The sequence below is a fragment of the Diachasmimorpha longicaudata genome, chromosome 17 (genome assembly GCF_034640455.1).
Source record: "Diachasmimorpha longicaudata isolate KC_UGA_2023 chromosome 17, iyDiaLong2, whole genome shotgun sequence".
NCBI lineage: Eukaryota > Metazoa > Arthropoda > Insecta > Hymenoptera > Braconidae > Diachasmimorpha > Diachasmimorpha longicaudata.
Genome location: NC_087241.1, coordinates 2,878,931 through 2,895,697, shown reverse-complemented (window position 1 = coordinate 2,895,697; position 16,767 = coordinate 2,878,931). Strand labels below are relative to the sequence as shown.

Sequence of the window (16,767 nt, the reverse complement as noted above, 5' to 3'; positions counted from 1 at the left end):
GTCCATTTTTATTTTCACAAAATTGCAAAACATTGTTCGCTACACAACGATTTTTATCCATAACGCAGAGTTTCCTTCAGTTTCTAGGTTCATTTCGAAATTTGCAAAATGACATCTGACGTGTCCAATTGACTTATGACAGTTTTAAACGAAAAATCAATTTTAAAGTCTCGTTTGAGACAGTGACTTTGGGATGATTTTTTGAAGTCCTATGTAAACTCTACCGATATATCTAGGGACCATTTTGAAGTGTGTTAATAGCTCTTCAAAATGGCGGGTGATAAATCCATTTTCATTGAATTTCCATCGAGTTATTGCAGATTACTTTAATTTTGTACTTCAAAAATTATAGTTTTTACTACTTATTGAGATTTTATATTCGATTAGTGATGATATACCGTATATCAGTTTCAAGGACTCATCAAAATATTCAAATTGACACCCTACATGACTCATGTCATCGATCAAACTCAATACTATAACCGATATCTCGTATTGAAAACTTATTGTTTTCTCTTAAAAATGATAATTTCGAAATTTTAATTCCAATCTCAATAAATACTTTTCTTTTCCATGAAAATATATTAACCCCTGAACTATCAAAGTGTAAAACGACCGTGAAATGTCTCCCCTCGATTTTGCCCCCTAAAGTCCTGAGGGTCCCCACCTCTCAGTACGCCCCTGATGGTGTTTTGAATGCCTCCACTCCGCAGCAACATCACTACCCCATTATTTTTCCTGATGATAAGTGAGTTTGAACGTATGGATCCCTTATTGATACACCAAAGGTCTAGTAATTTGAGTCACCAGAGACTGATAGAAACCAAAAGGACTACAAATATCAGAAACTAATGAAATTATGGGACATTCCCTACGTCATTCCCTAAAAACCTTTCCTGTAAACCCTTGTTCCAATATTTGTGTGGGTTCTTCAATTGATAAATGTTATCCTAATCAAAGAAGAGAGTGTTTCAGACATTGAAAGTCGAATCTAGTTTGATCAAGTAGAAAATATATTTGACTCAAGTATTTTTTTCGTGTCAACGATCAAAAAGACGCGGAAATCATGTGGCACAACAGCTGTCCCAAAATATTTTATCCCAAGTTGACATTTTTTCTCTCACACATCGCCATAAATAAACAATATCCACACCATCGCCATAAATAAACAATATCCACACCATCACCATAAATAAACAATATCCATACCATCACCATAAATAAACAATATCCACACCATCACCATAAATAAACAATAATCCTCCCAATTACAAATCTGTAAAATCCTTCACAATTAATTTATAAATAAAATTCGTCTCGTTAAATTGACCAGCACGAGATTAACATTTCAAATACATGAAACATTACTCAGCCCTCGAATTGGATCGTCTCTACTGATGCATTTTAATTGGAATCAGCAAAAATGTCATTTGAGTTTTTCCCACGAGACTCCTATCGCTTCCCTTCAAACTTTTACGAGGGCCAAATAGTTTTCCTTCGTGAATCACAACGCTACGTTTTTTTCCGGGCAGGTACTGAGGCGGGAAAGTGGATTCACTAGGGAATGGAGAAGTCTTTGATAGCGAGCCCTAGAGACAGCGATTTTTCATGGACTTTTTTTTTTACAGATAACATGGTGACAGCTCTCACAATGAAAAAAAGAAATATGGACCTGGAGTTTGTTTGATATGTTACTCTGCGGATATGGCTCTTCAAATTTTTTCCCGAAGTGAGATACAGATGTGTGGGTACTACGGAGTGGAATTGCTTTTGTCAAGTTTATTTTCCGACTGCTGAAAATTTACACCGGCTTCATACAATTATTTATATGGAGTCCCTGTATAAGATACCTGAGTCCCTGTATAAGACACCCGAGTCGCTGTGTAAGATACCGGAGGGACGGTAGGGAAGTGAACACTTTCCTCTGAGCGCACGTAAATAAATAAGGAGCTGTGGATTTTAAATGGGATCCCGGGGACATAAACAATATAAATTAATGATTAAATTAATTACATAAATTATTGTCTGCTGAAGATCTTCCGGAATTCTTGGGAAAAATCACACTAGAAATGTTTTTCAATCTGATAATTGTTTTTGGCTGTTTTTTTTTACGTTGACTGTCTGTTTTGAGATTAATAAATATTTTTTGAGGATCGAATGATCTATTTTTGGGTAAAAAAAATTATTCCGCTACTGAGGGGAGACGGGGGCACGATGGGGTAGACTGAGGGAAAAATAGTAAAACGGAGGGATTACTTTTTGTTTATTGATTAGGTGATTAAATTTTATGATTAGGTCACACAAATATTTATTGATGTTTTCATATCGTATTCACTCGATTTGAAAAATTATTGCAGACGATATCAGGATATTTTCAATGAAATAATGACTAATTTTAAAGTGAATACGTAATTATCTGGACTCGACAGAAAATCCACTGGTAAAATGAAGATTTCAAATGTACAAACAATGAAATTCTATTTTTATAAGAAATAACATTCATCCGACAAAATATATTCCATTGAATCCACGATATTTTTCTTTGTTTATACCTAAGGAAATAATACAACTGTTTCAATTCAATTCAGTTCAATCAACTCACTCGTCTGCTCATTTTTCTCGGACTTTTTTTTATCCGTAAAATCACGCGACAACACGTGCGGCAGCTTCCAGATGAAGGAGATTACATAGGATTTGAAAACGCTGCAGGAAGTGTTGCTTCGAATGTAGGAAATCAATACCACCCAGAGGGCGAGAAGACACGACAAAGGTGCAGAGGGCTCCCTTCCGTCTCCGGAAACTTAACGATGTGCCCTTTTCTCGGTGACAGGGGACCGATCGATGGCTGTGCGCACATTGTAAGAATGGATTTTCCATTACAACGGAGAATCTGAGATCTTATTCAACTCTATAAACCTCGTATTGTCTCTGTGCGTGTCGGGGGAAACATCCTGAGGGGTGCGTATCCCAAGGCTTCAGGGATTTTAGGGGTTCTGAGGGTCAACGGGTCACCTGCGGCGTTCGGTCATTAATTTCGTCTTTTTGGGGAGAGACAATTACACCTAATGAAATTTCATCCAGTAATCGTGATTTTTACCGTTCCCTCAACTACTGGAAATGGCGAAAAAAATTTTTTTCACAAAATTAATTGTTCCAAATCTGGCGGCAAATGCCCCCGGTCTCAACCGATCGTCTTCACCATAACGAGAGGTCACGATGGTCTTCGGGATCGTTACGGTGGTCAGTACATCATCGAATATCATCAGGTTCGGACGCGTTATCCGAATTGGCTGGGAAATCATCGGGAAAGTAATTGAAAATCATCGGGAGTTATTATCACTCTTGCGAACGTCATTTCTTCTCGTTCACTTCCATGTCCATTCCACTTCCCGTCCCATCCACCCATTACATCAAATCCAGACACTCAAATTATTAACATTAATTAATTCATTGATTAATTAATCGATTCATTTTTAATTATTTTTTTTCTTACCCTTACACAATCACGTTTTACTCACATATTTCATGCAGTCATATGAAACATATATTCACTTTCATTACTAGTTACAACCAGTGAAAAACATTAATTAATTATTTAATTAATTAATCAATCGATTAATTAATTTTTAATTATTTTTTTCTTACCCTTACACAATCAAGTTTTCCTCACATCTTCCATACAGTCATATGAAACATATACTCACTTTAATTCCTAGTTACAACCAATGAAAAACATTAATTAATTAATCAATTAATTAATCAATTAATTAAATTTTAATTATTATTTTCTTACCCTTACACAATCAAGTTTTCCTCACATCTTCCATACAGTCATATGAAACATATATTCACTTTCATTTCTAGTTACAACGAGTGAAAAACACTTGGAACATAACTAGTAGAATAAGTCGATAACTGTCAGACACAATTTCCCGGAATGTCACGCAGCCAGTTTGAAATTAATTAATGCTCCCTCATCACTTACTGAGTGGATTCATTCACGCGTGTGGGAGTGCTCTATGCACATCCCTCAAATTTTAATCAAAGTTTTATCCAACTCCCCGACAATCTAATCACACGAGTGACATGCGCTCCGGTGGTTGGGGATGAGACGATGGGAAATGCATCAACGTTTTCTCCATATTGAGTCTTATAAGTTGTTTATGCATAATTGTAATTTCTCCAGCCGTGTTCACAGCTAGTGCACAAGGCATTTCCTTTGTGGGAGCAACTTTCAACGGTTTGTCATATTCTTTTGTCCTGCGGGAGAAGTTACTTGGGGCGGAGGGCTGAATCAACTCACATAAAGTTGTTGTAATGCATACAAGACATGGTCTGCAGTTTCAACTGCACGAGGGTGCGGAGTTTTAAGTGGGGACTGTCAAGGGGAAGGGAAAATGAAGTGGAATTAGTTATTTCAGGTTTAAATCAATCAAAAAGTCATCCCCTTACACGAAAAAAAATACTTGAGTTAAGTATATTATATAATTGCGTTCAGTATATGCTTTAGACTTAAAATAAATATAATTATATACTTGAGTGAAGCATAATAATGTACTTACTTTAAGTATATTTAATACGCAATTCAAGTATGTTCGACTTTCGACGAGAAAATCGAAAAAAAAATTATTTTCTCACGAGTCAATTATCGATTGTAAACAGATTTAATCGATCAGAAAAAATCGTCTTCAATATGTGTCCTTAATGCTTTAAAAAGGACCGCAAGACGGCTGCGCGGAATTTTATCTCCTGATGACCAGAGGGATCTGGACCCCTCGCTACGTCGTACGCCCCTGGTCTTGTTTTGAATATCTCCATTCCACAATAACATCGTTATTCTCAAGTGTATTTGATGGATCAAGAAATTTGGTGAATAGTTGGTACTAGTTAGGGACGGAATAGTTAGAGATAGGGATTAAATTCGTTAAATAATATTTTATTCGAAATTTTTCCGTCAGCCTTAAGGGACTTAGTGCACATATTAATTATAAATATTTTTGCGTAACTTGATCTGCGCATGGTAACTAATAAAATGGTGGAAAACGCCGCTCCCGCGTTACTCCAAAGTCGTCGGATCCCGAAAGTGGACCAAATCACGATTAAATATTGAAAATCGTGATATGCGGTCAAGTCTCCCGCCAAGTAATGACCTCCGCAACTCGTCCGAAGGACATCCCTGCGAGAATTCCCAGCAAAAAATAACGATAATTGACTACGGGATTGATTCATCACCCGAGTGAGTACAATTCTCGCTCGATGTTGGGTCACGAAGTTGTTTCTACGTGACTAGTGTTACCCAGTGACACAGCGCGGTCAATAAAGCCGACGGAAAACTTTTTTTTTCACGATGTCGACGAATTACGAACGTGTTCTTCATAAATAATTGTACGCTGACATCTCCCTTTGAATAAAATTATATGAACGAAATGGGAAAACATCACTTTTCTGTACATTATTCACCGAGACTAATGTCGCGTAATGATTTTTGATGAGACGACATTTTTCCAGCCAACGGGTTTCTCACCCTTACCCTCGGTAATAATTTATTCCACGTGGGGGTGGTTTTTTCCACGTGTCTTGTGATGTCACACGTGAATTGCAGATGATTGTCATGAATTTATTTGCAGATATCGGGCCGGTGCGAGAGTATATTTATCTTGAAATTTCTGGAGCTGTGGGAAAAGCTTCCGTTTCGGAAATATATGTAAATAAATATTTGCGGCTGACGGATATTTGCACGACAAACTTGGTACGATTTCTCCAACACTTCTCTCGCAACTTTCTGCATCTTATTTGCCGCATCCCATTTAGCGGAGCTTCACGACGAGAAGAGGGACTATTTTGGTCGTGAAATGTTCCCGAGAAGTGGGAATTTTCAAAACCAAAAAAATTCTGCTGCTTCAGGAGAATATTTGCCAGTGAGAGCACTTCATTTGTGACTGAATGCGTTGAAAATTTATCGTCTCATGAAGATCTTCCGGAATTCTTCAGAAGAATCATTGGAAGACCTTCGCAAGATCTTGATGATCCAAAAATAATTCTGTGGAAATTTTTGGATGTCGTTTAAACAAACAAAACACAACCCAATGACCAAACGGTACGGTAAATTGTCCAGAATTTTTTGTGCTCTCTAATGAAAGCAGAAATTACTCAGGAAAATTACGAAAATAATTCCCAGAGAATTAGAATTCGAGAAAAAAAAAATTCCACCGGGAATGAAACCCGAAAATCCCAGTTTCGCGTGCGGGCACTTCAGGAACATCTGAGCAACTGTCAAAAAACCCCGATAATTTTCAACCCCTCGTGTTGTTACAACCAAAGTCCTGGAAAGGTGTGGAGGGATCACTGGCAAATCTTGCTGTTGAATAATTTCTGTCAAACAACGAAGCTGCTGGTGCCATAAGATCCAAAAGTCGTAACAACCAAAGTTTCAAGCTCCGCTCAGATCCCCCTCCCCTCAGCAATGACCCATAAAAGCCCAAGATATCACCTCCATCATTCTCGTATAATGTATTCCAAGCGCCCCAGCTTTGCCTCATCCCCCCAAGGAATTCCCTCATTTCACGAATTAGTATGATAAACTCGTCATTTAATTCCATAGAGCACTTGCAGTAGCGAATATGCTTAGACGAAAATTCAGAGAACCCCCCCCCCCCCTCCCCTTCCCACCAGACTTTTTTTTATTCTGACTAACACATCACAATTTACATTTTTCCAAACCTCGAACTGACTTCACACTTTCCGAATGTGATGCGATTGACGGAATTTTATTTTTTTGGGTTTTCTACTCACCGCGGGGGTGGGGGCGGTAATGGCGCCACGATGACTCACATATTTGTCAAATCTATATGCGAGTGTCGGGCCATTCATATGTATGCGAAATTTATACATATTTCATGCTTCAAGTTTCTTCCGAATACAGGGGCTGAGGAACTGTGAACCCTAGGGCTCAGCGCTTTCCTCCTCGGGCGTCTGTCTGTGATCGATATCAGTTTGAAAAGCTCTCTTCGGAGGAAAACTGTTCTAAAAACAGCTGTAATGTCCCAAAATTATAATTTGTTCAAACAACTCTATTATCCCACGAGGAGAAATGACGCAGGAGTAGTTTTACGTGCGATGGGGCGGGACGCGAGCTCCAAACGCATTAATAAAACAAATTTTAAACATTAACATTCATGGAAAAGTAATCCGGTGGAATGCTGCTTGTGATTTCCTCTGGGATGGTAATTTCTGGTTATAAATTACCAAGATGTTCCTGGAATGATCCTCAACCAACATTGAACCAACCTTGCGCCGCCATTAGACCAATATTGTACCAGCATTGGGTCAATTTTGAATCAACACGCGCCATGTCTCGCAATGAGCTTATGGCGACCTTGAGTCACTGTTAAACCGATAGTGGACCAACCGTGGACCGACCTTGGGCCGACATTAAGCCGACATTGACGATTTCGCAGATTATGCAGAAGACGTAGCCATCAAATTTATATGAAAGAACTTCCATATTAGGAAGTTCTGATGAGAGATGTCCACTCGTTTGTGAGCGTCTTCCGACTCGGAATGGAGCACGTTCTGAGGCTCCAGAGCCAGGTGCATGCTCGTTAGGAATCAAGACACGTGACCTCGCCTTTCTACTATTCCTAACTGCATGATTTCAGTTCAAGTGGTCTTTTACCGAATTTAATGGCAGCCATTGTCCGGTTATGGCCCTATTTTTCTTCCAATTTTCCGGGTTCGTGGGTTCCAGAGATTTTTATTCTGATTTATTCAGATGCCTCACGTGGAGAGTGAAATATCACGCTCCTACAGATGGAATTGAATCTCAAAGAAATTTTTATGCACTGTGAACACTTCAAAGTTTAACAAAAGAGGAGTTTCATTAATTAATTAAAAAAAATAATTAATGTATTTGGCCCGAAATTGTTCTGTTGATGCAATTGATTCAGAGTCTCTTCTCCTGAAGACTTGGATCGTATGGAGCTGTATTTTCAACAGATTTCGTAATGAAATCGTCTGACGCTGGCCATGGACAAATGAACTGTCCTATTTTTTCAGTAAAAACTCGTTAGAGTGATCGACGATCTGAACCGTCCGTTGGCCTTTGAATTAGCAGTAATTGCTTTTCTATTGCCCGTAAATCCGAATAGAACTGCAATCAGATATTTCCTCGCACGGGGTATGTTGTGATTCATTCGAAAAAAGGTGTGGCATCGCGCGTTAATTTTTTTCGTCCGGCAAATTACTTTTTCGAACTAGTTCATGGAAATCGTAATTTAACTGAAATTTCAAATACTATCCCGGGACTAAAATTTCTGTCCTAGCAGAAATCATCCGGAAACCTTCAGACGAATCATTGAAACCCCTTCGGACGATCTCTCTGCCCGCGTCGAAATTTTTTTAAAGAACTCTCGAGGATCTTCAACGGAACTAAATGATCCGGGTAACTTTTCCGGCCACTGTTACTCCTGAAAACAGGTGATTCAAATTTCAGTAGTGAATGTACGGAGTCCTTCGGTAGATTTGTGGGCACGATGCTCCCCCTCGAAGGGGCGGTTTTCATCTTCTCTCATTTCGACGAACGTTGAGTGCGGCACAAACCGTTAATGACGGAAACCAGAACGGAAATCGATCCCGAGGCAGGTAGCGAACCATCATCTTGTTTTTCTCCACAATTCTAGTCTCCACTGTTCGGAAAGAATGGTTTGATAACAGTTATACTACTATTGTATAAATGTCCATTCATGAGTCGTCGTTTCTTCATTTATGAAGGTCCCCTGCGGAAGCCATGGGACCGACATTTTCTTCAACTGTACTGCATTTACACAAGGGTCACCAGGGAAACCATGGAATAATTCCCTATCGTACCGTCGGCCGGTAGCGGAGGGTCTCCTTCTGCCACGTACCCTTGTACCCTGCCATATGCCCTTGTACCCTTCTGCCACGTACCCTTGTACCCTGCCATGTACCCTTGTACCCTGCCATATGCCCTCGTGCCCTTCTGCCACGTACCCTTGTACCCTGCCATATGCCCTTGTCCCCTGCCATGTACCCTTGTACCCTGTCATATGCCCTTGTACCCTGCCATGTACCCTTGTACCCTGCCATATACCCTCGTGCCCTTCTGCCACGTACCCTTGTACCCTGCCATATGCCCTTGTCCCCTGCCATGTACCCTTGTACCCTTCTGCCACGTACCCTTGTCCCCTGCCATATGCCCTTGTACCTTTCTGCCACGTACCCTTGTCCCCTGCCATGTACGCTTGTACCCTTCTGCCACACTGACGAGAAGGGTCCACTGGGTCTTCCCCGCATTAAATTTTTATCGCGAGCGCGTGGTGTGCCCGAGCGGTCACCCATCCAAGTACTAACCCACCGAATCGCTGCTTAGCCTCGATATCCGCCGGAGGAACACTCCACTCACCCAACTGTTACACTCGACAAATTTTTTTACATTATAAACCGTTTATTAAGTCTTTTTAAAATATATGTACACTATTACCCTCTGTACCATTTGTTTTATAACATGCGCCAAAATATCAACTGAATATTTTTTTCATTGTAACAACAATTTTTCTCTCCGCGATATTATTCACACGAAAAACATAAACCCAGTTGCCACGCGGTATAAATTACATTCTCCCCGTAATTGTACATAGCAAAATAATGTAGGTTTCCTAAATTATCTGTCACCCCGGGGGTTGAAAATTTGGAATACCGCCCATTTTCCACCCGCAAACGGCCAAATACGACTAACAAATAGCATCACCCATGTGTATACCAGAACTCGTTTAATTGAAAATGCGTTATCACTAGATGGGATTTGTTGTGCGAACGTGCCTTATCATTCGCGACCCATCAGCCGAAGGAGTTTACCATTGTATTTGTGTCCTGCGATTGTCTGTTGTTTCGGTGGTGGTGATCGATAGTATCGTCCGATCGCTGGGATTGATTAACACCTTTGGTTAGGGATTCAATGTGGAGGGAAGGGCTCGAGCTATCAACGAGCCCAGCGGTAGCTATGGCAACAAGTGGCCCTTCCATGATCTACACCCCCGTTTGACGGCCTATTATCTTTGATGAAATACCATTACTTTCTGGTTCGAAAATTATCAGGACCACCAGGCGGACTAATCGGCACTTTCCACGGTATCTGAATTTAAATTTAGCGCGCGAAATCTTTGAGCGATGAGAAAGGGGATCAAGGGGTTGCGGGGGGGGGGGGGGGGTGCGTTGAAACGAATAAGTTTAGATTTTTCCTTACGCTTCGATAAATAGAGATGAGGTAGTTGATGATCAGGGGGTTGACAGGGTAAAGATGATCTGGGTGAAGAGAAGTCGAGAAGGAAAATTGTGATCTTCGAAGGATCTTCGGAAGATCTTCCTGATGATCCAACGAGATTATTTGGAAAATGTGCGGAAAATTGTCTCCCGAAGATCTTTCAGAGAGTTTCTCTTTTGTAAGGAGATCTTCCGAAGATCTCGATGATTCTTTTGAAGAATTCTAGAAGATCTTCGACGAGTAATAATTTTTCTATGCGGGCAGTGATCCAAGAAGATTCTTTAGAAGATCATCGGAGAAGAATATTTATTCCTGAAGATGTTTTGGATTGAACTTTGAAAGATATTCGTGAAAAGCTTTCTTTCGAACATATTTCCAAATAGAGATTCTCTTATGAAGATCTTCTAAGGAGTCTATTAGGATCCAGCAGATTTTCTGAAGATCTTTCAATGATTCTTCTAAGGAATTATCAAAACATCTTTGGAAGATCGTCCAAAGAACCTTTCCGTGTCCACCAGGGAGATCTTCCGAAGATCTTTTGATGATTCTTCTGCAGATTTTTGAAAATTTTTCGAGAAACACAAACTTTTTGGCGCGAACATTGTGATAAAACTATCAATTACGTTTGTTGAAGTAAAATAGAACCACGGAATGATCCTTTTTACCAAAAATTCATTTCCTTTCACGATAACCGATAGGCGGTCAGCCGATAGTTTTATCGCAGCCAATAATTGAGTTCATGGTTGAGAATTGAAAGATCTACAATCTTGAAGCTGTCTTCATACTCAATCCCAAGCCAAACCCAAGGACTCCGCCAACAAAACTTCCCTCTCGTGTCATCGATTTTCCTTCCTCTCAATTCGCCGCGCGTTCGCCATTGGTTTTGGAAAAATGCCAGACAAGGATCCTATTTCCAGCTGTAAAACCAGGCAATGGTCGTCACGAGGATTTCAGTTGAAAGTCGCTTGACCAAGTTGATGGATGAGCCATCCGTCGGACACTCAGCCGTGATTAATATCGGTCCTCAATTCAACCTCGGTTCAACCTTTATGTCCCATCGCCTTTTTTTCCGACTGGAAATACGGGTCTTAGTCTGTCGATAGTAAATTAATTGACGGGCTCGTTCAGAGGGTTTTTCTACGACTCAGACGACATCACGCGGGTGGTGGAGATATCGCCGACTTTGTGGCAGAAGGTCGTATGTAGTAAAAAATGTTCTCGAAAATGGCATCCAAATTGTCCTAAACAGCTCAAACCGTCCTCCGATTTCATATTTCCCGCGCAAAAAAATTTCTGTCGTCGAAGATCTGTCCAAAATCTTCAGAAGAATCATAGGAAGATCTCTGCTGATCACACGGAATATTTAGTGTAGACTGCTTCACATTTTTTATAAGCTGTTGATTTTTTAAAAATTCAAATCACTGACGTCTCATTTGACCACGTGATAAGGGACTAAAAACCTTTATCTCAAGGTCACAACAATCCAAACAGGAAGTCATTATTTTAGAGCAACTTTTGGAAAGTATTTACCATAAAAATTGTAACAAAATATCGCGTAAATATGTAACATAACAAAGAGAACCTAAATGTTCAAATAAATTCGAATAATGTTCCCCTCACGTCGATCTTTCGTTACGGAAAAGTCAATTATCTTGAGATTTGTCCCTTCGCCCTCACCGAAGTGACATTGCAATATGTGTCGGCTGATTGTCATAGATATTATTGACGCCAATAGATGTGGGGACTGGCCTCCGGTTCCCTCGGCTACGATTGTTGACAGTTCGGAAAATCCATAAGCCCTTGGGACTTTTCCGAATTTAAGAAATGCAATTTGGTGCGGTGAGAAGTTGAACTTCCGGAAGTTCATCTGTTCTGATATCAGAAGTAGAAATTTCTGGTGTAAATGTTCAACAGCTTGTCTATTGTCTCATCGAAATGAAGGCAAAGGGAAGAATTGGAAGACGATGGAAAAACCTTTGTCCCTAGATCCTTGAATTCCACTGGACCGATGAATTTTCCATTTGCTTTCGGTATTATTTTCCTCGCGTGTTTTTTCATTGTGGCGAAGTCTATGGTCAAAATTTGATAAACAATCGCAAATTACTGTAATTATGTTGGGGAAGAGATTCGTCGAAAAGATCTCGAGAGAGAAAATTCGTTCGCGAAATCATATCGAAAAGAAAATGTAGACAACTCGTGTAGTTTGTGAGTTTGGTCAATGCCAGAGGTGCGGTAAAATCAATAGTCGATAGACAACAATTGTCCGGATATCCAATTTCGGCAATAGCCGCACAAATTGATCAATTTACTCGTTAATTGCCCCGAACAAAATCGAAGAATTCAATCGTGAAGTGGTAAAGTGTAAAAACAAGTAAAGACAAGTCACTTTTGACGATTGACCAGTTTTTGTTGAATATCTCGGATTAAATTTCAAAACGTAATTTGCCCTTTTATCGCGATATTTATCGAATTTTCCTCTGCGTCTGGGAATACTTCACGAGATTATTGATTGTCTTTCTAAAATGAAGGGGGAGGAAAAAATTGATCGAGACTAGAGCACTTGCCACCGACATCAAAATTCCCCAGAACTGAAGAACTTCCATTTACCATCTGTTGGTGTGAAAGAGCCAATTTTCTTGAGATTTGGACGATGGAGCTGACTAGAGACATTCGAATACGTGTCAGCTGGTTGTCATAGATGTTGTTGACACTAATGGATGAGCGGACCGAGCAATATATATCTCAGATTTCTTGAGTACCAGGGCAAAAAATCTGAGGAACGTTCAACCTTTTCCCAATTCGGGAAAAAAAAACCCTCCAGGATCTGAAGAGGTCGAAAAGAATGAGAACATGCCAACGACGAAAAGATGGATTTCTCCATTACACTCAGACCACTGAATTCTCGTTTCTCCATCTCTCACTGGGTTCTCTCTCAGGAGAAGACGAACGTCCCACTATCTCAGCTCTTGGATTCTAATTAGAATATCCAACCGTACCGAGGGGCTGAAGCATCCGAGATATTCGACTGAACGGTCTCTGGTACGTCGAGTAGTTCCACTAAAGGAGAACCAGAAAAATTCTGTGACCTCGGGTTCGAGATATATCGCATCCTGTGTGGAAAAAGGTCGTAGGAACGTCACCAAGGGACAGTGAAAGAATTGTTTGCTGAAGATCCTCCAGAGGTCTTCAGAGGAGTCGCCGAAATCTTCGGAGGTTCTCCCTGCAGAGCGACAAAGATTTTTCTGAATCTTTATTTTGGAAAATATTTTTAAAAAGCTCGTCATATTCTTCTGAAGATTTCTGAAAGATCTTCGACAGATAGTAATTTTTTTCTTCATCAAAGATGATCCAGAATTCATTAGACGAATCATCGGAAGATCTCCCTGGAAGATAGTTTTCCTTGAAGATGTCCTAAATTTTTGCTTCAGAAAATACTTCCAAAAAGCTCTCCACAGATCTGCCAATAAAAATTGTCTTCCGAAGATCATCGAACCAATATTTTGTTTTGAAGATCTTCCGTAAAACTTGCGATGAATTTTCTGAAGACTTCTGGAGGATCGTTGGCAGACGATAATTTTTCTTCGCGTGCACCACTTCCCCTCAACTTCTCAAAGATGTTCTACCCCTTTCCCCCAGACTTAGACTCCTCCTCAATTCTTCGGAAAATTAACAAAAAAATCGACATGAAAAAAAAATCGTTTCGCGTCAAGTTTTTTCCTGATTTAATGTCTCGCGAAGTTCCGTCCTAGTGGAATCAGAAGACTGACCCAATAATAATTCTCCGATTGAATTCATCCTCTCACAATGACCCCCCTCACATCATTCCACAAAAACAATCAACAATCCCCTTCCCATCCCCCCAGAAACCCCCATTCGTCACCATAAAATCAGAAAAAATAAGACCACAAAGCGAACCCCTCAGAGTCTGAAGTCGCACTGACCAAATTCATCAAAACCCAAATATTACCCCGAACTTTCGAGTCTCAGTCTACCCACCCCAATCCCCCCCCATTTCCCCCATCAAAGATCCCAATTGGTCAGTCGATTCCATTCCGCAATTTTCCACTCGTCTATACCTTCGGTTCTAAAAGAAAACTTATCGATGAATACGCGCCCAGCGATCCGTAACTTCCCCTGCTTTATCGAACAGGCGACTGCTCCATCGTCAATGGAATAGTAAATAACTGTTGAAAACTCCCCCCGGGTCAACGACTATGTGTTCACAAAATCAATTTCAATATCGCGATATTTGTTTTGGCCATAACCAGAGATCCCCCGCGTCCAAATACGTTCGGACAAAAGTGTTGGAATTCAATACGATACTTCGTCCACCAATGATGAAGGACATTGGACCATCCAAACAGCCCAATTATCCGGAAAACCTCCCCCAGGGGGTGAAAAAGTTCAGCCGATGAATTCCCAACCTAAAGCCCATTCCCTTCACCGGAATAATTCACTCATTAGTCACGTTACATCACATTCAGATGATCCAGACTGACAATGATCACATAATCAGGGGTTTCCATGTTGACAAATCTTCCCAATTACCAAGCAATCATAACTATTGATTGTCCCCACCATCGACAGCCCCCACCGCCGAAGAATGACCTGAAAATTCATCAAATATTAATTATCCAAAAGTAATTTTCAACCGGCCCTGAGCACGTTAGCCAATAATCACATTTTCCAGTTCTGACCGAGTGGAGACGATCCAAAATAATCCACTGACGGCATCAAAAATATTCCATCAAGGAAATAATTTGGTTTTGTCTGATGTACAATCGCGTTTGCATCTATTGTTTCATTTCACCCCTGAATAATGAATCAACATCCCCCGAGATGAGGTACCTGAATATTCCACTTGAACCTCCAATTAGACTTTTCCCCTCAATGGAATTTGATAACGCACCGTAATTTCGCTAAATTAATTATAACCCACAAGTGCAAAATGGACTCCCCTTTGTCAGTTGATGCTTGAGTTTTATGATTCGTTGGGCTGAATATCATGCAAAAAAGAATAAGTAAATAAATGTTGGAGTGGGGTAAAGAATGAAAGTGCAGTGGTGGAAACCCGGGGGAAACGTAAGCGGTTTAATTCAACATCGTACCCGGGGGAATCGTCAATCTGGCTTCTTCACCGAGCCACCTTTTCGCAAGCCGCAGTCTTTCATAGGAAAAACCCACTCACCGTATCTGCATTATAGCTGAAGCAAAGGGTGTAATAAAACAGAAATGAAATCCAGCCCATTGGCCACCAGCAAAGCTACCCTTCCCATGTCGCTTGGATCGTTGGACCTTTGGAGACGTTGAAAACAGTCTGTTAAGACTATATTTCTTCCTTCAACACCCGGGTCTCCGTTAACATCTGTGTTTCAACTTTCCCCGGAATGATTTCCGCACGAAGAGCTGAGAAACTTTATGGACAATTCCGAAATGAAAGCGGCTCCCTCTGAGCTCATGATCATCGAGCCAGGAATCTCTTCCCAGGACGCGCCCTTAAGTCTTCTCCTGGCAGCTCCGCGGAACGTATTTTTGACTGCGCGATACCGAACCAAATGCATTCCCTTGAAGTGGATTTCAAACCGGAGATACCTGGTGATTGCACCCTCTTTCGCGCTGACCTGGAGTCATTGCGTACGTGAAGAGACTGACTGCGCAAACGCGACGCGTAAATGGGGAAGCAGATTACCCCACGAGGAAGGTCGTTAAATTGTTTATCTGATTGTGAAGATGGAGCGGCTCTTGCCGAAAATCCAGGGCGGAGGTGTTACATACTTGATCAAAGCTTGATATCAAATGCTAATCACTCCCAGAGCCCGCCCGACCAGAATTTCCGCTGTGATTTCGCTGCGCGTGACTCCGCGTCGCGCTCCCGGATGATGGAACTCCAGGAAAACAAACGTCGTCGGGGTATCAACGTGATGTCTATCCGTTCAGCCAGAGGATCGCGCGGATGACTGTCCGCTGCAGCTCCCTAAATGTGGATGGTCCTGTTTCGTCTCCTCAATCCCTCCCTTCGATTGGTAGATCCACGTAGATCCGCACCCTCAATACCTGCGGAGGGTTCGTCTATTTCCATCCCTCTGGTCTACGACTTCTGCTATTTTCAGAGCTTCGATGTTGAAATACTTCGGTGCTGGATAAAGCTCTCCCCTTTAATCAAATTTTTCAATCCCGCGTATTTGGCTCATCCCAAAGCTTCATTAAAAACATTTCAACAACGTTAAATTCGTTACGTCACCTGATGGCGAAAAGGACATAAACTTCACAATTTAATAGTAAACCGTGATGGAAACAGGTCCAACGGCTGATGTGGACATAAAAAATATCTGGCCGTACAGTTGTAACAATTGGAATTTACAGGCGAATCGGCTGTAAATAAAATAACCCCCGTCGACGGCAGAGGGTTTATTACAGTTGTCCTACCCATTCTATTTTCTCCTGCATCAATATTGACAATTCCACTAAAGCGAAGCACCCCCAATACC

General features: G+C 40.9%; 1 protein-coding gene across 1 annotated transcript in view; it reads right to left on the bottom strand.

Annotated features, from left to right (window-relative positions):
* The window catches only part of LOC135170640 (uncharacterized), a 54,232-nt gene extending 45,064 nt beyond the window's left edge, over positions 1 to 9,168 (bottom strand). The window contains exon 1 of the mRNA XM_064136643.1: positions 8,904 to 9,168. Within this exon, the coding sequence (XP_063992713.1) occupies positions 8,904 to 9,168 (265 nt within the window). The remainder of the gene's footprint in view (positions 1 to 8,903) is intronic.
* Between the last annotated feature and the right edge of the window lie 7,599 nt (positions 9,169 to 16,767).